General features: G+C 38.3%; 1 protein-coding gene across 6 annotated transcripts in view; it reads left to right on the top strand.

The window, feature by feature from the left end:
• Positions 1 to 21,589, top strand: part of EZH2 (enhancer of zeste 2 polycomb repressive complex 2 subunit) — a 52,444-nt gene that overhangs the window by 17,640 nt on the left and 13,215 nt on the right. For 2 of the 6 annotated variants that reach the window (XM_061374891.1, XM_061374896.1), the window contains exons 2-9: positions 5,538 to 5,661; positions 6,162 to 6,290; positions 9,220 to 9,336; positions 10,655 to 10,793; positions 13,140 to 13,283; positions 13,845 to 13,947; positions 14,575 to 14,738; positions 20,931 to 21,022. In XM_061374891.1, coding sequence (XP_061230875.1) covers positions 5,538 to 5,661; positions 6,162 to 6,290; positions 9,220 to 9,336; positions 10,655 to 10,793; positions 13,140 to 13,283; positions 13,845 to 13,947; positions 14,575 to 14,738; positions 20,931 to 21,022 — 1,012 coding nt within the window. The remainder of the gene's footprint in view (positions 1 to 5,537; positions 5,662 to 6,161; positions 6,291 to 9,219; positions 9,337 to 10,654; positions 10,794 to 13,139; positions 13,284 to 13,844; positions 13,948 to 14,574; positions 14,739 to 20,930; positions 21,023 to 21,589) is intronic. The other 4 variants (XM_061374892.1, XM_061374894.1, XM_061374895.1 and 1 more) reach the window with 4 other exon arrangements.

Raw genomic sequence — 21,589 nt, 5'->3', positions numbered from 1 at the left:
CAGCTTTGGACCCAGGGTACCAAGCCTTTGCATTTGACACATACATTTCCTTGCTTGCCATGGCACCAGGGTGTTTGCCTGGTTTGGAATGAGACTGTCTGCCTGTGGCTGTACCAGGTTGACACTACCATCTCTTGGGATGTCTCACCGTGCTTCCAGTGTTCCCTCTTCTGCAAGGAGAGTTATGGCAAGGTTTCCGCTATTAGTGTTACTCCAGGAAGGTCTGACAGGGTTAGCTGAGGAAGTCATTCCGAACTCTGGGAGATGAGCTCTAGCTGGAAACAGAGTAACTGCTTTACTTTCTTGTATCTATTTTGGAGATGAGATAATCTGCACATAAATAGGTGTGTTGGCTGCTACATAGTTTCTTTCTTTTGGGTAAAAGTTCTTGGGATTGGGATCTTCAGCAGTTAAGTGTCTGTAGGCGCTTTGTCTGAAGAGGATGAAAAAATGGGAAAGAAAAAGATGTTAAAACAATAGAATCAGCTAACAGTATTCAGAAGGGGAAATGGGGACAGGGAAGTGGGAGATGGCCTGGGGCTCTCAGAATCAAATCATTGCACTAAGACAATCCAGTATCAGGTTTTTATTTATTAAATAGAAACTGTTTAACGTTATGCTGTCTTCTTAAGACAGGCCATAAACTATTCTTAGACAGATGGGATTTAGCTTGTGCTACTTGTGCTCTGTAGGGAATATTCTGAAACTTTATATGGGAAGTTGACTAGTTTTGAGGAATTGATCTTAACATTTGCTAGCTCTGCAATCCGAGCTGCAAACCACATAAAACATCTTTTAAGGCAAATAGATAGGCTTTTCTTGTAACAAACTGTGTAGTCTGTTACAGCTCAGAGTACTTGCAAATATGAACAGCAGAAATGATGGAAGAAAGTGATTCGGGAAAGATTGTCCTTACACCTGGGTACTAGTGCAGGTGGATCAATAGTAAGCTGGAGACAGCACCTACAATCCTGAATTTACCCCCAGTGGTTAGTTTTTGTTGCTGTTTCCTTGAAGTCTTATTTCTCCAAATTGCCTTTACTTTCAGGGATGGAGATAGTGTCCAGCGCCCTTCAGTAGGAGTTAATCTTTCTGACTCCTTTTTTTTTGCTCTCCCAGCCCTGACCAGCATGAGCTGTCCTTGTCTGGGAAACTTCTTATCCTAGTTTCTCAGGTTTAGTTTCTTAAATGTATGGTTTTGGAGGCAACCTTTGAATTGACATTAGCCAAATGCCACTGACAATTTCTGTAGTCCTGATGTGAAGATTAGAGATCAATTGCACTGTGAGAATTAACTCTGCTAGGAATATACTGTTCTCTTCCTGCTACCTTCCCCCCCCATTTTGTCTTGTGTTTGCTTGGGTTTTTTTTCCTCCATACTCTCTTCTGAGATTAAGGACAGAAAAACAATTGCCTGTTACCACAGTACATGTGTTAATAATAGTGTAATTCTCCTTTGGTGTTGTTGCCTACAAATCTGGAGAGGTCTTTTGCAATGGCCTGTAGTGACGGGACAAGGGGGGAATGGCATTAGAATCTCATTTCAAATATAAAAATCCAACAGTTTTTCTTATTGTTTAATGTCTTGCATAAGACAGAGGGGACATTGAGATGAGATGTAAGGCAGAAATTCTTCCCTGTGAGGTGCTGAGGCACTGGCACAGGGTGCCCAGAGAAGCTGTGGCTGCCCCATCCCTGGCAGTGTTCAAGGCCAGGCTGGATGGGGCTTGGAGCAACCCGGTCTATTGGAAGGCATCTGTGTCCGTGGCAGGGGGGTGGAACTGGATGAGCTTTAAGGCCCTTCCAACCCAAACTGTCCTAAACACACAAATATGGATCATTCAGTTTAAAAATCTGCTGCTCAAATTCAAATTTCATTAATAAATTTCAGGGATTCTTCAAGATTAATGTATTACAAACATGTATCCAGGACACTTTGGTTTTTCCTCATCTGTAATTTTTCTTTAACTAATACACACTTATACTTTCTTCCTATTCAGTGTTTTCTCTCTTAATACGGACTTACCATATAAGAGGCCATTTCTAATTTTATACATATTTGACTTAATGTACTATGTGTATCCCACTGACTGTTGCTCATTAACATTATTACTTTACCTAGAAGAACTTTTTCTTGCTATAACTTGCCAATAGCAACAGTGCATCTTTTCATTCTCTGTTTTGTTACTTGGTGCCTTGAATGTTAAATTGTTGTTTATGTTGTGCCCCAGACAGCAGTTTGAAACTAGTGCAAGAGGAGAGTGGTCTTGTAAGTCCCATTTGTTTTCAAATAAATGATCTGACTGTGCATAAGTTATGTTGTTTTAAAAGAAAGTTTTTACCTTCTTGTGGGATATTATTTTACTCACCATTTTAATACAGCAGGTAACAATGATGTTCATTACTGAAAAATGCAAGAGATTGGATTTGTTTGTTCAATGTGGATATGTTTCAGGTCTTAAATCCTTGCTTGTGGGGTCTTCTGGGAACTGCATTTCAGTTGTATGAAAGAAAGATGGGAATTCTGTTTGTTTTGTTGGTTTTAATCTAATTATGTATGATTTCCATATGGACCTGATTTTGATGAGCAGGGCTTATCTGGCAATTTAATTTTGGTTAAGAAAGCTTTTTTTTTTTATGCCTGATTCATATGTTATTCTTCAGGAAACTAGAATAAGAGGGGCTGTGGTTGATGCAGTATTGGAGTAAGTAACATAATCTGTGCTTTGTTTTTATGGGATTCAGTATTGTCGGCTGAGCTTTCATTTATCTTTTGTCTTCATTGGTACTTTGTCCATGTCTTTTGGCTGAACCATAACTGAAGTAATTTTGATGTTCTGTTTTATATTACTGAAACTGAAATTCTGTCTTTCTGTTATTTAATGATACTTACTCGATTTTCAATTTATGTCCAGTAACTGGGAGGTTTTTCCATATTTTTGCTTTGCTTAGGTTAGCGTATAATATAATGCATTTCCTGCACTACATAATGCTTTGATGCTGTTCTCTAATCAATACTGTAGTGTACTTTGATTCACCGATTGTCTTCACTGTGCTTCAACATGAATGGTAGAGGATACTTTTAATCTATATTTTTTATCTCTTGCAACCACTGGTGCTGTGGTAAATCAGAGGTTGGTTCAACTTGCTGCCTTGAGGCATGGAAGCAGAGCAATTGTGTTTTAATACTGCTCTATATTTACCTTCCTCTGATTGTTCTTTGTCCCTCCCCTCTGCCTAGTTAGGTGCTTCAGGCATTAGGTGAAGCTTATTTTTATACTTTTTTTCCTTGAAGGGTATTTGCCATCATTTGGGGTGGCAGTTCTGCCATTTGTTTGTTAATTCATTCTCATTTCAAATCTAAAAACCCAACAGTTTTTCTTACAAAATACTGTTTAATGCCTTGCATAAGAATGGGTGTCAGGCTCTCATAGGCTATTACATTTTGTTCAGTGTAAATGAACCTGTATTGAGAATAAAAAGGTTTGTTATTGACATATATATTGACAATATAGGCAAGTGTTGGGTCCTGCATTTGGGCCACAACAACCCCTTGCAACTCTTCAGGCTTGGGGAAGAGTGGCTGGAAAGCTGCTTGTTTGAAAAGAACCTGGGGATGCTGGTCAATAGCTGGCTAAACATAAGCCAGCTTGTGCCCAGGCAGCCAAGAAGGCCAATTGCATCCTGGCCTGTATCAGCGCTAGTGTGGCCAGCAGGGTCAAGAAAGCGATCATCCCTCTATACTGGGCACTGGTGAGGCTGCACCTCAAATACTGTGTTCAGTTCTGGGCCCCTCACTGCGAGACAGACATTGAGGTGCTGGAGCAGGTCCAGAGAAGGGCAGTGGAGCTGGTGAAGGGTCTTGAGCACCAGTCTGATAAGGAACAGCTGAGGGACCTGGGGGGTTTAGTCTGGAGAAGAGAAGGCTCAGGGGAGACCTTATTCCTCTCTACAGCTACCTGAAAAGAAGATGGAACCAGAAGGTGGCTGGTCTCTTCTCCCAAGTAACAAGTTATAGGACAAGAGGGAACAGCCCCAGATTGTGTCAGGGGAGGTTTAGATTGGATATTAGGAAAACTTCTTCACTGAAAGGGTGGCCAGGCATTGGAACAGGCTGCCCAGGGCAGTGCTGGAATCATCATCCCTGGGATTGTTCACAAACCATGTAGACAAGGCCCTCAGTGACATGCTTTAGTGGTGGAGTTGGCAGTTGTGTGGGGTAACAGTTGGATTTGGTGATCTTAAAGCTCTTTTAACCTGGTTGATTCAGTGTTTCTGTGCTCAAATCGCTTATGATTGTTTGAGAACATATTAACCTTGGGCAACTCAGCATTTCAGCCTTTCAGTCCACAATGGCTATCGTGAATGCTATTTTGAGCTATTCAGTGAAATACTGTGGGTTGTTATAGTAGAGCTCTTGAGAGGAAGCCAGTCTTGGATGTTGTGGTTTTGTTTCAGGATGCTGTCAATATAGTTGCTGCCAGCATAGTCACAGCATACGGTCATGGAGATTGAAAAATGCTGCGCAGATTGGCGTATTCTAGCAATACATTTGGATTATAATGTAAAAGTACAACCATGTTGCCAACAGTCCTGTAACATTAAAATGAAGCACTTGGTACTAAGAGGGTGATAAGTAAAAGCTGGTATCAGTGTTCTGTGTGCAGTTAGCTGCACAGTTTGGGGTTTTGTAGGATACTTGGGAAAAGAGCAAGTTGTCTTATTCTGGCTTATTCAAAACTCTTTTTGTCTGGATTCTAGAACTTTTTGACACTTGAGTGGTTGCATAGGAGGGCTGTACTTTGGGGTACCTCTCTGCCTTTGAAATCAACTCCAGAAGTCTATTCAATGAGTTGATATCTTACTGAAGAAGACCCCTTCTGCAAGGAGGGGAAGGTTTATCTGCCAGAAGCATAACTGTACAGAAGTTGATTTATGAGAATACAAGGATTCCAGTGTGTATCTTTGCAGTGGTAATCTAAATGTATAGAATCATAGACTGGTTTGGGTTGGAAAGAACCTTAAGATCACCCTGTTCCAACCTCCCTGCCATCAGTGGGGACATCTCGCATTAGAGCATGCCACCTAAGGTTCTGTCCAACCTGACCTTGAACACACTGCAAGGGATGGAGCATTTACTGCTTTTTTGGGCAACCTGTGCCAGCGCCTCACCACCCTCACAGGGAAGAACTTCTTCCTTTTATCTAATGTGAATTTACCCTGTTTCAGTTTGAACTCATCACCCCTTGTCCTAATGTTACAGCCCTTGATGAACAGTCCTTTTTAGATCAATTAGGTATCTTTCTGTATAGAGGCATTAGAAGTGCTTAAAGCAAATATGAAGGGTCTCACTGATTTGTAATTAAAATTCTGGTGACTATGACTCGAGATTGCAAGTGTCTGATTGAAAGGAATTAAAGGAATTCAATATGAAAGGTATTACATGAATGTCTCTGGCCTACCTAACTTCACTCTAACCTGCTCTGTAAGCAGTGGTGTCAGAGCCAGTAAGATTAACATCACATTGTCTTTTGCAGGATAATCATGGGTCAAACCGGAAAAAAATCTGAGAAGGGACCAATTTGTTGGCGAAAACGTGTGAAATCAGAATACATGAGACTGAGGCAGCTCAAGAGGTTCCGACGCGCAGATGAAGTAAAGGTATTGTCACCTTTTGGCTCTGTTTGCTTTGAAAAATGATACAAACCCCAATCTTCTGAAGTTTGAGTTGTCCTGCAGTTAACACCTACGCTAACAGTTTTGTTAGATACTTTGTTAACATACTGAAAGCTTGTTTTAACTCTGATCTTATAAACAGGTATGATACATTCATATGTGATCGAATCAGGCATGCTAAGTGTCAGAAAAGATGGTGGAGAGCAAGTATGGCAACTTCTTTATCCACATATTCCTTCCAATTCCATTTCGAATTTAATTCCATGCTAAACCTGTAGGTCTCTAACATGAAAACATGGGTTGAGTGAAAGATAGGGATGGTGACATTTCAACAAAATTTGGACATCTTGAGTTTTGGCCACTTTTTGCATCCTATCTAGTTTTATTTATTGTTTTAGTAAATGTTATAATTCCTTAAGATGCTAGCAGCTGAATTTATAGTCTTTGATTTACTTGTAACATTTACAATTGTGATTAATTTTTAGAGTATGTTTAATTCTAATCGTCAGAAGATACTGGAAAGAACAGAAATCTTAAATCAAGAATGGAAACAACGTAGGATACAGCCTGTTCACATCATGACTTCTGTGAGCTCATTGCGCGGGACCAGGGAGGTTGGTTAACATGTGTTGTGGTAATCCCACTTACAAGGTTGTTAACACGTTTTTGTTTTATTACTGGAAAGTTGCCTCTTCTTTATTATGTTTTCCAGCATGGCATGACTTGGCAGCTAAATATGTTTTGTATGAGTCTCTTAAAGAATTTGTTATTTACTTCAATCATACGACTTCTGGAAAGCAATAAATATGTAGCAGGTTACCTAGCCTGGATCAATACACACAAGTGAAACTTCTTTATTTCTGGTAATACTCAGATCTTACTGCAGCATCCTTTAATCAAACTGATTAACTGTCTCACTGATACTGGGAGTTTAATCTTGCTCATATTGAAGTTGACCCCCAATAGAACAAATGAGTATTTAGTTTAGTTCTTAATTGAGCTAAAACACATGAAAGCTGTGAACATACCCACTTGATAAAATCCTCTTGTTGTTAAAGTAATTTAACCACAGAGGTTCTGAAAGGAGTTAGTTGAGTTGATGCACCCTTGTATTGCACAAGCAGACTGGGCATCAGACTTACGAAATCCGCTTCCATTATGGTGACGCAGTTTGAGCACGTAAACTGGCTTTCATGTTGGTAGCTCAAGCAGTGGTTTAAGTGTACTGCAGCTTTGTGTTCAGCCTAGGTTAATTTCCCATCTTTCTCAGTTGTTCTTTAGGCACTTATCCAAACTAAGCTGGTTTGTTGTTTCATGTGTAATAATCTGAAAAGCTAACTTAGTTCAATAGGATGAGAATGAAAAGATTTTACTGTGAACAGGGTAAAAAAACCCTCATAAACCTAAACCAAAACACTTTCCCTTCAAGGAAATTTGTCAGATTTTCCTAAACTTTTATTGAGGAACTGAGGGGGTATGTGTCACAGAGGTGCATTTGTGTGCATGCATGATTAAATGCAAACAGGCAATGACCTTCACTGAAGTGTTTTCTTAAAAGAACATGATGGAATATGCAACTAGTCATGTACAGCTTACCTATTATGTAGCACTGTAGGATCAGAATGTCTGATAATTGACACAGGGTATATATCCAGTTTTCACTTTTTTTGTGTGTGTGTTACAAGATGATCATTCCTTACCATTCCTCTTTATTTTCTTTGTTGTTTAGCTTGATTCACTATTATTTTAGGTTAATTTCCTGCCTGAATTGATTTCCTGCCTGAATTGCTAGAGCACACTAATTACTGCATTCATATCCAGGCTCTGTCTCATGAATTGGAACTCCACTGCTTGATTTAGGATTGCCATAATTTATAGCAAGAGAAGTGAGACAAAAAAGAATAAAAAATGGTGGGGGGGTTAAAAAAATTCCTTTAATAATCTTTTTTTTTCCTTAATATGCTGAATTTCTTCAGAGTTGCAGAGGCCACTGTCTAGAAGTTTAGTGACCTGATAGAAAGGTTTTGTGAGAGTCTCCATGTGTTTGGTGATGCCTGCAGGACATCACTGGTGACGTAGGTTTTTGCCAGTGGATAGTCCAGTCAGCATCAGCCAGAGACCATAACATGTTCTGTGCTAGCCTCATAAGTATTAAGCTGAATTCCATCTCAAAGCAATGGGGCAATGTGACTGAGACTTGGTACCAGTCATTTTGACATAGGTCATTTGTCAGGCTGAGACTTCCAGTTCCGAAGATAAAAGCAATAATTGTTTTAGTTTGTATTTTTCTTTTAAAAATACATGAAAAATACGCTAGATGGCTGCTAGCTAGAAAATTAAGCATTAACCTGAAATGGAAATAAAGCACTAGCATAGCACAGTATCTTGAGTATTGGTATCCACAGCAGAAGTCTAATTTCATGTGCTGCAGATTAAAAAAGAAAAGAAATAAATCTGGCTTGTGTCATTCTACCGGGGTACTGTCTCTGTATACTGTTTGTTACATTACTTTGTGTATTTCTTTAGAAATGTGAAGCTCTGTTCATCTTTCCCTTCTGGAAAGGAGAAAGATCTTTTGTCTCCACTTCCTTTTTTCCTTTCAGGTAGCTATGATAGCTGTTCTAAACTTTGTTTACCTACCTCCAAATCCTCTTTGTTGTACTTTTCCTAGCTTTGTATGTTCCTGTCTGCTTTTGTTTGTAACTTTTCTTCCAGAGTTCTTCATACCGCTGTCCAAGTACTTGAGAAAAGTTGATCTGTATCTGTTACCTGTTGAATAGATGCAAGAATAACCTAGAAGCTGTCTGTATTTCTATGACATGTTTATCTTTTGGAGGCTATATAACCTCTGAATCTAAATAAAAGTCAAGTCCTACAGCTGAAAAAAAATCATTGGCATATCCAGAGTTGCATATTAAGAGTTAATTTTCATTTTTCCTTAGTAAACAGTGAGCATAATCAAAGGCTTGATGTTAAGATAAAGATAAGGAGGCATAACGGGAAACAGGGCAGGAGTTAAGACATATGGAGAATTTATTTCCATAGAAGTCTTGCTGGCATTAAAGTAAAATTTAGATTTTATAAGCCCATAAATAATAAGTGATTTCTGCAGTGTACTGTTCTGGAGCTAGGGGAATTCAGTTGCTTCTCTGGTGGCTTGAGTAAATACTCTGAACATCGGTGAGAGTATTAGCAGCAACAGGTGCTAAACCTGTTTGAAGATACCGAAGATAATTTGTATTGCAGGTTGAATGCTCTGAGTAAAATATTATCACAGCCACTTATTACTAAGTGGGGGAAAAACCCCATGATTAACAAAGGTATTGACACGGAAATAATTCTTGCGTCTCTTTTCCTGCTAAACCTATTCTTCCTGTTATACCCTAAAACTCTGCATTTTTCAAAGGCTGATATGGCTGATTTTGACAAACACGTTGAATTTTGTACATTATAGAGTGGTGTTCTGTGATTTATTTTTTTTTTTCTGTTTCTTTCAGTTTCTGTTGTTGCTGTGTAAGTGTAACTTCACCCTCTTTTTTTCAGTGCTCTGTTACCAGTGATATAGATTTTCCAAAACAAGTCATCCCACTGAAGACTCTCAATGCTGTTGCTTCTGTGCCTATAATGTATTCTTGGTCTCCCCTTCAACAGAATTTTATGGTAAGTTTATAAAGTTCTGAGAGGAGAAATGTATGGAGGAAATAAACCAGCAAAAATCTGTTGCCAGTTAAGCTCCTTCTTTTTTGTATTGGTTATAGGCAGTAGTAATCAGAAATAGGCCCCCCCCCATAAAATAATAACAAACCCAAGTAACTTAGATGGCAAATTCAGTTCTCAGTGAACTGAATTATCTCTAAAGCCTTGCTGTATAAAACACCCTAAGTTTATTGAATTCAATTCAGCTGACCAGTTCTTTGTGGCAGTTAACAAATGTAGATGTATTTAAAAGCATACAATTAGTGTAATGAGAAATGTTTTCTGGGCAAAATGAACGTGTTTATGCAATCAACCTGCAGCAGAACAGTAATTCTTATGGAATAAAGAGAACTTAATCCTGAAATAGGCTCCCCACATAATGGTCATTCTTACATAGTAACTGAGTATAGGCTTTTCTTCTGATTAGCTTCACTGTGTGTAGAAGCCATAATGTTAGATTTCTCATGTAGGCATTTGACTTGTTTGAAAAGCTTAGCTTATTACAAATCTTTGTCACAGCATTTTATATATGGTCACCTTTGCTGACAGGTTATTATGATAATAGCAAAGTGATTTAAATAACCTGTTTTATCAGCATATGTACAGAGTTCTTCCACACATTTTTCTACTTGCTTTCAATTCATCAGTTTGCACTACTGCAGAATCATGATCAGCAGGAACATTTACATTTATTTTCTTAACAATAGAAGGGGGTTCTGCAGTATTGGAAGGTACAACTGAGAAGCAAGGGCCATAAATTCTAATGATAAAACATGGGAGTATTAATTCTTTTAGTCTATATACAGACACAAAAAAAAACCCGACAGTAGAGTTCAGATTAAATTGTGAGGCATGTTTTTGTGCTTGCTGTTTAGACAACTTGAATTTAGAGCCTTTTTATATCATATTTTTCTTATCTCTGGCAAAGCAATGAAGGGGAGGTTTCCCTTGCACATTACTGTGGAAGAGAACCAGGGCAGGGAGAATGAACTTATCATATGCAGGCTTCCCAAAGCTAAGTAGCTTAGTGTGGTTCAGTAGCAGAAGCTTTGTGGACACACCCTGCTAACCTGAATGTTAGGTACTAGTGTCAGTAGCTGGAGCTAGTCACCAGTAGTACGTAAAATTGTTGAACAAAGATGAAGGTCTTGTTTTATTTATCTAGTTAATGGCAAATATGCTAAAGCAGTGAAGCCAGTTAGTTAACAGTGAAAATAGCAATGCAGAAATGCTCAATTGAAAATGCAATTTAAAATAGTTTGATTATAACTGTTATTACTAGGTAGAGGATGAAACTGTTTTACATAACATTCCGTATATGGGAGATGAAGTGCTTGACCAGGATGGTACCTTTATTGAAGAACTGATCAAGAACTATGATGGGAAAGTGCATGGAGACAGAGGTGAGCCCAAACACTCAGGTATACTTATCACTTCTTCCTACATAAATAATTGTTGTTGGTGTTGCTTGTTAAGGCCTAATGCTTGATTATTACAGTAGTATCTCTAGAATCCCTACGTTGCATAAACATTGGATATAAGACTTCCTTATTTAAATAAATTGTTTTGTATTTGTTAAAGTCTTTGAAGTGGTATAGTAGCAGTACAGGGAAATCAAACACTTCAACTTTTTCCCTAAACCGTACAGTGGTTCATTGTCCCTGGCAGTGCTCAAGGCCAGGTTAGACGGGGCTTGGAGCAATATGGTCCAGTGGAAGGTGTCCCTGCCCATGGCAGGGGGTTGGAACTGGAAGAGCTTTAAGGTCCTTTCCAACCCAAACCATTTTGTGATCATAATCCCTAGATGCAACTTCTCCAAGTCCTTGGTCTTCAATTTTGTGTTCTGAGCTTTAGAATATAATAGTGTAATTTCTGTATGTGTATCCTGCCTAGCAGAAAGTGGTAGGAGCAGTATGCAAAACTCTCATACTGATATGTGCAAATGTGATTTAATCGAATAATCTCTTGTGGGTTTTGGTTTTGGGTTTGTTTTTTTTTTTATTATTCTTTTAGGGAAATTACCAGCTATTTAAAAACCTCCTTTCAAAACCCTCTTTTATATAAGTCAGTTTATAGAGCAAAGTTGTGTCTTTCTGTTGGTACACTATATATATGTATATGTTCCTAGGTGTTGTTTACCTCTTCTGTGTGGGAGCTGGAGTACATGTGATTTCATTTGCCTGTTAGTTTGCTGAAGTCTAAGTGAAGTAGCAACCTTTCACTTGCTCCGTGTGCCTGCTCAGAACTAGCTTATACAAACCTGAACTTAACAGTTGTAAAGGTTTCTCTGACTGCTGTTTCCTCCTTCACAGAAACATTGCCCGCCACTTTCCTTCTCCCTAAATGTGGCATTGTTTCTTTAAATTAATTATATGCCTATTAATGCTGGAGTGACTGAGAGAACTGCAATTTTGAGTATATGGTGTGTGCCACTCATGAAGGTTAAGCCTGAGGTTCAGTAATAAATGCTACTCAGTCCTGTAGCAGTCTTGTTAATGTCCTCAGGATAGCTGGTGCCTTTAAATTTTATGAGGAACTTGAAATGTTTCATGGGGTTTTGCCTTTGGATATTTTTACAGATTTACTGATTGCTGACATCCCTGTCAGAACTGGTTACCTCAAAATGGTGACATGACTAGTAAATGTCTTCTATTATTGATTTATTATTGAGTCTAGCTTTACAATTGGTTTTGTTTCACTGCCTTTAAGACCCATGTTAATGATGGCAATTACTGTTCTTACGGATCCTTCGAAACTATATATTGAAAGTAGAAAGGCTTTTTTCTTAGTTTCCCAATAACTACTATTCTTGTGTGACTGTCGTTAAGTGCAAATGCTGTGGGTATCTAATCCAAAGGCATTTCCATGTAGGAGTTAGAATTGTAAATTAGCTCTGTAATTGCACTTTTGGGACAGAAATATACACTAACCTGTGCATGTATATTAAGAGTTCTGCTTAAAACCTCCAAATAAAGTACCTGCTTGTTTTCATTGTCTACATAGGAATAAAACTATTAGTTTCCTTCAAGTTATAGTTTGACATCCGACCCCAGCCCAGGTTCAAAAGGCTGGTGATAAGCACTACATTTCCCACGTAGTTTCCAGTTATTTTTTGGAAATAACAATGGTCTGTCAACACTAACTATGATTTTCCTCTCTGCAGAAATGCCTTATTGTCTATCTCTGCTGCCCTCTGAGTTTCACAGCAGAATATAAGCTAATAAGAAGACATGCAGCATTATATCTTTCAGTTTTCTCTTGAATTTTTTGTATTTAACTGTGTTTGTTTTTTATCACCTTGCCAGGGGTGTGTAGTGGGGAAGTGAATGCAATGGAGCTACCAATGAAAAATAACTTTGGGGATTCCCTAGCTGTCCAAGTATAGCTTCACAGACTGTTTCATGTATTTCCAGGCTGGTTTAACCCAACCATGTTGGGACTGGGAATCTGGCATAACATCTCTGAAACAGTCTAGCTAGTAAGAAGGTATTTCTTTATGCTTACTGAGGCACAGGGAGTTGGGAACAGAGAAATTTCAACATGTTTCCTTCTCCCCTTCCTAGCTGTCAGTCTAAGAAATAAATACTGAGTATTTTTAACTCTTCTCAGTTCATACACTGAAACAAAGAGGGGAAACCCCCAAAATCATTTTTCATCAATTACAGCGTTTTCAACATACGTAATTGAATTCAAGTGTAGGGAGGATTAAAAATACTTCATATACACCTTGTGCTTTTCTGTTCACTCCCAATTTTGCTGAATTTCAGAATGTGGATTTATCAATGATGAAATATTTGTTGAGCTGGTCAATGCACTTGGTCAATATAGTGATGATGAAGATGATGATGATGGAGATGACAATCCTGATGAAAGAGATGACAAGCAAAAAGATCGGGAAGGTAACAGGATGGGTATGTCTGTCTGCAGACTTTACAAATTAAAACCAAAAAACGCTGTTTTTTAATCACTCAATAAATTTATTCAAACCTTCTACTTGATAGTGTTCAGGTCTAAAGTAGGACCATTTTCTTCATCATTTCCTTGTCATTTAGTTCAAGAGCTGTACAGAGAATACTATGAAAGGTGCTTTTGCTAATTTTTATTTATCTGCATATTGAGACCGTCAAATGCACCAAAAATGAGTTGAGTATCCACCTAATAAATGCTTTGGTACTCCTCAGAAAATGCAATATCATTATTCTAAAGTAGGCAGAGTTCTGAATTGCCATCTCCATCTGCTGGTGAAATAATGATTTCTCCAAATTTTGCTAGTAAAGAGTTCTTTCAGCAGGAAAGATCACTTAATGCAGTTTAACTTGTGGGTCATTTAGAAATAAAAACCTTTTGCTTCTTTTTTTTTTTTTTAATTAGGATTTTGGTGAAGTTCCCCTTTCTCTGAACACCTCCTAGAGGTAGCAAAGGAGCAGAAATATAATCTTTCTGTTTTCCAAATTTGTTTGCTTCTTTGACAGAGAAAGAAAGCCACCCACCTCGGAGATTTCCTTCTGACAAGATATTTGAAGCCATTTCCTCAATGTTTCCAGACAAGGGTACAGCAGAAGAATTGAAGGAGAAGTAAGAAAGTATTTTTTAAGATATGTTGCTGCGCTGCTTTATGAAACAAAAGATTCCTTGACTTCATTAAATACTGATTAATTTGAATTAAATTAACTAATATTTAATGGACTTCATTAAAAATCGGCTAACAGCTTTGTTGGTTAGGAATGGCCCCTCTTGCAGCTAGCTTCTGTGGTCATTGTGCAACTTTGCGAGTGATACTTGACTGGAATTGGCTGTTCCCACCAAGTCTAACAACACAGAGGTGTTTCTTAGCCTTGCTTTCAAACTATTGGAAAGTGGGTGCTTGCATGTGTTTCATAATCTATATTTTTTTGAAGTGGTAAAATAAAACCTTTTCTTAAAAAAAGAGAAAAGTCATCTTTTTGGAGTTAATGAGTAATATACATGAGGAAATGGTGGTCCAGGAAGTAAATGCATTTTTTTTTCTAGCCAATTTTATATTTGCATTAATAAATGTGGAATTAATAACTTGTCACGTCACTGACAGATTGACCTTTCTAGCTGGGACATAGTTCTTAAATTTCTTCTAATTTGCCACTGAAAACACAGAGTGGTACTGGAATCAAAAATTACTTCTTTTTTATTATACTGAATAAATACAATTTCTTCCTTTTTTTCAAGATACAAAGAACTTACTGAGCAGCAGCTTCCTGGAGCACTTCCTCCTGAATGCACACCAAACATAGATGGACCAAATGCTAAATCTGTTCAGAGGGAGCAAAGCCTGCACTCTTTTCACACCCTCTTCTGTAGACGCTGTTTTAAATATGATTGCTTCTTGCACCGTAAGTAGAGTTGTAGTGCACTTGTATAGCTCTTAATTTTTGCAGGTTGGGAAACTTAAAAGTACCATAAGATGCAATACAGAAGGAAGGAAAGAAGGAAAAAATTGTAATAATACCACTAAAGTTTATGAAAATAACTTGTTCATATTGACATAATTTAGCAGTGAAAACTAGACCTCAAAAAAATGAATGCAGCTGTTTGGAGTGGTTTGTGGCCCTTTTTGCCCTTAGCAGTTTGTATAGACTTCCTAGCTTGGACCAACCTGCAACATTGCTTCTCTTATAGTCCTCAAGAAAACTACACTGTTTTCTACCATTTCCTGTTTGTGCATGGAGAATAAATTATATTTCTTCATAAAAATACCTGGTTATTCACCAGACTTCTTTAATTTTCCAGCAGGGAGAATGAATAGGCATGGACAGTTTTATCTTGTATTCTCTGGGGTTATTTTCTAGCCACTTTACTTGTACATGGTGACTTGAAGAAGAATTGTTTCAGACAGCTGAATTTAGAAATTGTTACGTCCTTTACATTGAATTACTCTTGTGTTGTCCCATTCTTTTGGGGGAAGGATTTAACAAGAGGGTTAGTAACAATGTTAAGATTTGCAAAGCGTGAAGAATAAAAGAGCTTCTGAAGTGCTACTTGAGACAATTCTTTCTCTGAGAATGGAGTCAAATGTAAAGGGGAACCTAACAGCCAAATATGAAGTGGTTTGACTTGTAGTTAAATACTGTGATGCCCTCTCTTCCAGCTTAATTTTCTCTTTTGACTGAACTCAACTATTCATCTGCATGTTCCACTGTGAGTGTGCATGCGTGTTTGTTTGGAAATCTGTGTTGTTAGCAGTTCCTCATCTAGCACACATGCCTGTATTTGTACTTCACACTGAAGGCTCTCCACAGTGCTGGTTTTTGGTATCCCTCAGTTGCCTGGTCAACTGGTGGGGTGGAGGGGAAGCTTTTCCTGTTCCTAGTTTCTTTAGTATTTGTGGATTTTGGAGTCAGGTCTGTTAGTTTCACTTTCTCCTTGCAAGCAGGCCTTGCTTGAAATGCAAAGAAAAATGCTCTTACTTCTGATTGATGTTTAAGAACAATAAGCTTCTGGAGGTATAGCTGCTGCCTTGTTCAGCCAGCTTCAACACAGTGAGTTCTGTAAAGCTGTAGTTTTTGTTTAGAAGTGGCTTGGTTGCCTGGATGATTCATTCCAAGAAGTGCTGTGTGTAGCCCTGGTCAGTAGGACAGGGAAGTGGAGCTTTATGGTGCCTCTTGGCAGATCCATTCATCTGGCTTGACAGATGTTCTTGACACTCTCAGTAGTCTAGCAGGGTGACTGAATGCCAGTCTAGTTTGATGACTTTAAAAGGATTTTGGATTTTAAGTCCTCCAGAAAGCATTGTCCAAATATAGTGAGAACAAACTTCTAGTAGCACCCAAGAAGACTTTAGGTACTGCTGCAGTGGTGGTTTTAGGCCACTTTTCTCATTAATTTTATAAACTTGTAAGAGTTTTCCAGTGAAGATATGGGCTCCTCTAAAATACACATATATTTGATTACTGCCATAGTTTATGTATGTTTGCCTTTCATAGTAATTTTTGCTGGTTGTTGGAAGTAGAACTGAAAGTATCCACAGACCACATTTTCATGCCTGCTACTCTGGAGCCTGGTATTACAGATTCGAGTCCACAGTTCCACAATTTCGAGGCCCCAACTCCAAGATTTCTTTTGTTCTAGTGCTGTGAAGGACAAATTCATAGTGTTGTTCATTTTGATATATTCTTAAGTGCCAGATTCAGCCAATGACTAAATCCAGAGTCATGTCACTGATGTGCTGAAGGATCTCAGTTCTTACACTAGCAGCATCCTTTAAGTTCTGTGTTCATAGCCTTCAGATTGAAGACAAAGTGTTCAACTTTGTCCAAGGCTGCTTAAGTTCTTGTTGCTGGTGAGTTTTTGATAAGTCCCTTAGGTTAGTATTCTTTCCAAGGTGGTGTGTGTTCAAGGCTTCATTTTAAACCATTCCTTGTACTTAAAAAGGCCTGAACCTTAAGATATCTCTTCAGGTTTTCAGGGTCATAGCAGAAGGAAGGAAGAATAACATTTCCACTGTGGAAGCATTCAAGGTGTACCTTTGTGTCAGTATGGAACTACTGGTTATGCTAATGCTCTTCATGACAGCCTATGCAGCACTTGCATTGTCACTGATACAAATGTATGTGATACTTGATCATTGCAAAGACATCTCTTGGTGCTTGATTTACACAGTCACTATGTAGCCTCCAGCCTGGACACTGAATGTAGAAAACTGATGCTTCAGTCACCATTCCCTGGAGACATACCCAAATCCCACCACTACAGTGCCTGGTCACTGCTTTGGACTCATTGCTTCCTTCTGCTTTTTGTTTTTGTAACAACAAAGGAAGAGGATTGCTTCCTGTCTTTGTGTGTCTGTCTGTCTGTGTGTCTGTCTAGAGCTAGGGATCTTTCTGTTAAATACTGAGAGTGCCAATTGTAAGACATCTTTGCTTGCTGTGAAAACTTAAGGCTGTTGGTCAAATCCATCAGATGCTTTGCTGGGAATAAGTAATTCATCAGAAAAAGCCTGCTCTAGTGATTGGAAGGCTTCATCAGTGGTTTTTGGTGTCTCTGTAACAACTTCAATATTTAGCTTCTTTAAAAAGTGCGTAACAGTTCTATTAGCACCCTGATCAGTTGTTCCTATGTTCTACTTCTTCCAATTGCCAAGAGGTAAAGCGTCCTGGCTTCTGCAGATGCTCTTTTTGATGAATTACTTTGGGAATGTGGTGGGCTGTAGTGATCAGTTTTGTACTTTGAAAGCTAGAATTCTCTGGAGAAGGCAGAGAATTAAAAAACAAAAACCCAGGAATTCTATTAGGTCTGGGTTTGATTTCTGTAATTGCCCCCTCTTAGACTCCATTTTTGTTACTAGCCTTATTGTATGGAGTTTCCAATCTTTGTTCTAGAGCATTTGGGTTAAATATTGGAAAAGTTATCATTAGACTTTTAACGTGTCAAGTCCCCTTTACGACCTGGCAATCCCTTTATGTGCAGGTGATGACATTACTGAAAAAACTTGTGTACCGACTTCATTTGCTGGCAGCAAGGAATTATGCCTAAATGTCTGGACTAACAAAGAATTTAGAAGAAGGAAAAATATCAGGTAGGGAGAATTTCCCAAATAGCTTGACTGTGAAGCAAATGTACATTTCAGGCTAAACTCTTGCCTGTGTACTTTCACATTATGAAAAATATCAGAATTGAGCCCATTGGGAATGAGACAGGTAATAAATCTCAAAGACAGAAAACATGCTTAGTGAAGCAGTTTTAGACTTCCTTAAGGAAGTTACTGAAGAAATATGGAGTTCAGTTATTTAGGAAAGTCTGCAAAGTAGTCTTTGATTGAAAAAAAACCCATCGAACTAACAGAACGTACTGATATTTGCAAGACTTGTAGTGCAGCTATACAAAGAGTTTTATTCTTGTTCTGGGTCCTTTCATTGTAAGAAGCCTCCCAGAAAATAGCTCACAACAGTAAGGTAGATCCTGACTGTAGTTGTCAGTACTTACACTATGTTATTCTTTTTTGATATAGTGGAATACAAGATATGATTTAATATTAAGTGTCAGATAGCGTATTTCTGAGGTCTTGCTGGTTTAAAAAGTCAAACATTGATTTGTTTCACTGTGTTGCAATCTAACCATTTCTTCATTGTCTAAAGGAAAATAGTGTTGTTTTTTTTTAAACACTCATTTTAGGACCTATCACAAATGAACTCCTGAGAGAAACCTTTGCATCTGCAAAATACATGGGAAAAGAATAGGTTTGATTTCTGCACATTGCAGCAGTCTGATGTGGGTCATGGCTTGCAAATCTCTTCCTGTTCTTTTGCCTTGTTGCAAAATGATTTTCCTTGTGGTTGAAGAGAGTGTAAAGCCCTGAATGAATGAAACGGTATATTGTGCAGGTCTAAAGGTGCAGTGTTGAAACGTGTGGGTTTTTTCCCCCGGCACGTTTGAGTGGAGGGGCTCCCATCATCCCATTTTTTTCTTAAAACCTGGAAAAAGGTGGAATATCTTTGCATTAAATTACAAGCTCTCTTTGTTATTTAGCATATTTCACCTAGAAAACGCATGAGCATATTGAAATGCATGAGGAGTGACATACCACGTAAAAGCTGGAATGTGGGGGGAAGAAAGAGTAGCGACAATATGCATAAATTATATTCCTATACTTGCTTGCAAATAATTTTTACATATCTTTGTGTCCATATATGGTAAATTGAAACTTTTTTTGTGATTCATAAAGTGTAGTGTATTTCTCTGGAGATAGTGATGCAATATTGATTAGTGATACTTTTATACTGTTTAATTAATACAGGCATTACATTATAGAATTTATGATTTGATTTCCAGTACATCTTTCCTTATGGGAGGGGAGCATGAAGTGATGGTTCCAAGATGGAGTGGTTTCATTAGAGAAGCTCTCTTATGAAGTATTTGTCACCGTTGGTCACCCTCCCCACTGGTGCCAACAAGTGCTTGTGGAGCTGTGTGCAAGACAGATCACTGCAATGAGATTTGCTTTATAAACTTTGCCTGTGAAAACATGGGAGATCTGCCCACATTCTTTGAAAGGGAAGGAACTGCATTTGGAAAGTTCAGTCTTGAAAGCATAGTGGACTTGCAAAGAGAAGCCTTGTGTACAGTCCAGAAAGAGATGAGTAGGAAAGCCTATGGTGGTGGCTTATTGAAGAGGAACGATGTGTGTGATATTGGTATGGAACAGCCCTTATGGATTAATACGGGTAACAGGGTAACATTCTTTCAGATTAAACATTAGCACTTTTTATTCACCGAGTGTTGAAAAACTGTGGGTTACAGCTGTCTATCTGCAACTGTGGTGAAACTGTAGCAGAAGTGCTTTTACAGTGCTGGGAAATCGTGTTTTCAGGTGGGTGTCTTTTGTAGGTCCTCATGGAGCATTAGGAAACTTTAGGCAGCTTGCACTGAGTAGTCTTTTTTATTTTATTAGCTTGAGGATGGTCTGTATTTTTGTTCCTTGCAGTTGTGTATGACACTAATACACGGGGTTGGGGGGGAGTATTTATTTACACACACATATGTATATTTATATACATGTATTTAATATATATAAAACAAAAAAAATGCAGGCTTGAGCATGGAGGAATTATTGTTAAAAAGAGAATTGCAGAAAATTGACGATGGTATTTTGAAAAGCTCCTGGTAATATCTGGGGCCATGGATATGAATTCTGGTGAGAATCTAGCTGCAGGTTTTCCAGGCTTCAGTTAAGTAAGGGATACAGAGGAGTTACCAAGAATTCCAGCAGAACTGGGAAAGTTCTCTGCAAGGAGGCAGAGATTGTATGGGGAGAGAGCTGGTAGAGAAGAGCTCTGGCAAAGGGAATGGGTAGGAAACTTTCATCCTGTTACAAAGGTGCTCATGCCCAGTTCTGCTCTGTTCCAAATCACTGTTCTGCAACTGATACAGAGCTATTTAGTCCCTCAGATACATGAGCAGACACTTCTCTGCAAGTTGCAGGCATAACTGTGGTTGTTCTGATCCACAGTGCTTTGCAATGCTAGCTTACCCTGCAGCTGGGATGTGGGAACTGAACTCTTACCACCTGTCAGCTGATTTGGAATGCTGATACACTAGTAGAGTAAAATGCTTATGTGTCCTCTCTTAACAGAAAGGAAAAGCAGGTCCATTGCCTTTCCAAAGTGTGTGGGGTTGGATTTTTTGACAAGATAGAAATTGCACACCTTAATCTTACTGATTGAAAAAGGATCACGCATTAATAGGGGAAGCCCTGAATATTTCTGTTTAACGTGGTAATGGAAGTAAAGTCTGTTCTGCTTGTTGGGAAGGGAGACATAGCAAGTCTTCCTTGATACATGAAACAAATGGGACGATTGTGTTCACTGATGTAAACAGGCATATGCAAAATTTAACCGTGTGCTGTCTCTGTATGTAAGTGGTAAGTCAAGTGTCACTAGATAGGGTTTATTTTATAGGTTTTTTTCTTATAATTTTTATTCATTTTTAGTAAAGTCTTGGCAAACCTTGTATTTTTTATATTGTTTGAGGTTAGGTCTTGATTGTATTTTCATATTAAAACTTACAAATGTGATGTTTTGATTCAACAGCATTCCATGCAACTCCTAATACTTATAAACGAAAGAATACAGAAACAGCATTAGATAATAAGCCTTGTGGACCGCACTGTTATCAACATCTGGTAAGATAATTTCATATATTACAATTCACTAAGTGCTAGTGCTAGCAAGCTACACTTAGTGTAAGGACATGCTGAGTCTATGCTAGTGCATGTACTTGTGGGCCACTTGCAGTCAAGTATGTTATCTTCAGCTTGTGCATAAGAGGTAACTTGCAATCATCAAATGGAAGTCTAAGTAGGAATAATTTCAGCTCTATTAGATGTAGCCTAAGATAATTGTAAGGAAGAAAGATTTGCTTCCCAATAATGTGTTGCTGCTCTTGTGTCCAATTTAGTCAAAAATCTGGGTCTTGCAGACTTTTAGCTCTCTCGTGTGTAAAATTACAACTCAAAACGATAAAGGTGTTTTAGTTTGCTGAAGGCAGATTCTATCCAGCATTTGTGCTCTTAAGAAACAACAGGATAGAAATTAATAAGGTGAAATCCTTAATAATATAATTTCAAATCTCTCTCAGACTTCTCCTAAGTTTTTTGGTATGAGAAACCATCTGATTTTTCCAATGTAGAAATCGGCTGTGCATTGTCAGATCTTTTTCTACTAGAAATAAATTACCAGTGACTTCATTT

The sequence above is a fragment of the Neopsephotus bourkii genome, unplaced genomic scaffold (assembly GCF_033783945.1).
Source record: "Neopsephotus bourkii isolate Nb327-2 ecotype Australia unplaced genomic scaffold, CSIRO-AGI_Nbou_v1 NB_1655, whole genome shotgun sequence".
Lineage (NCBI taxonomy): Eukaryota > Metazoa > Chordata > Aves > Psittaciformes > Psittacidae > Neopsephotus > Neopsephotus bourkii.
The sequence above is the reverse complement of the archived record's forward strand: the minus strand, read 5'-3'. Positions and strand labels throughout refer to the sequence as shown.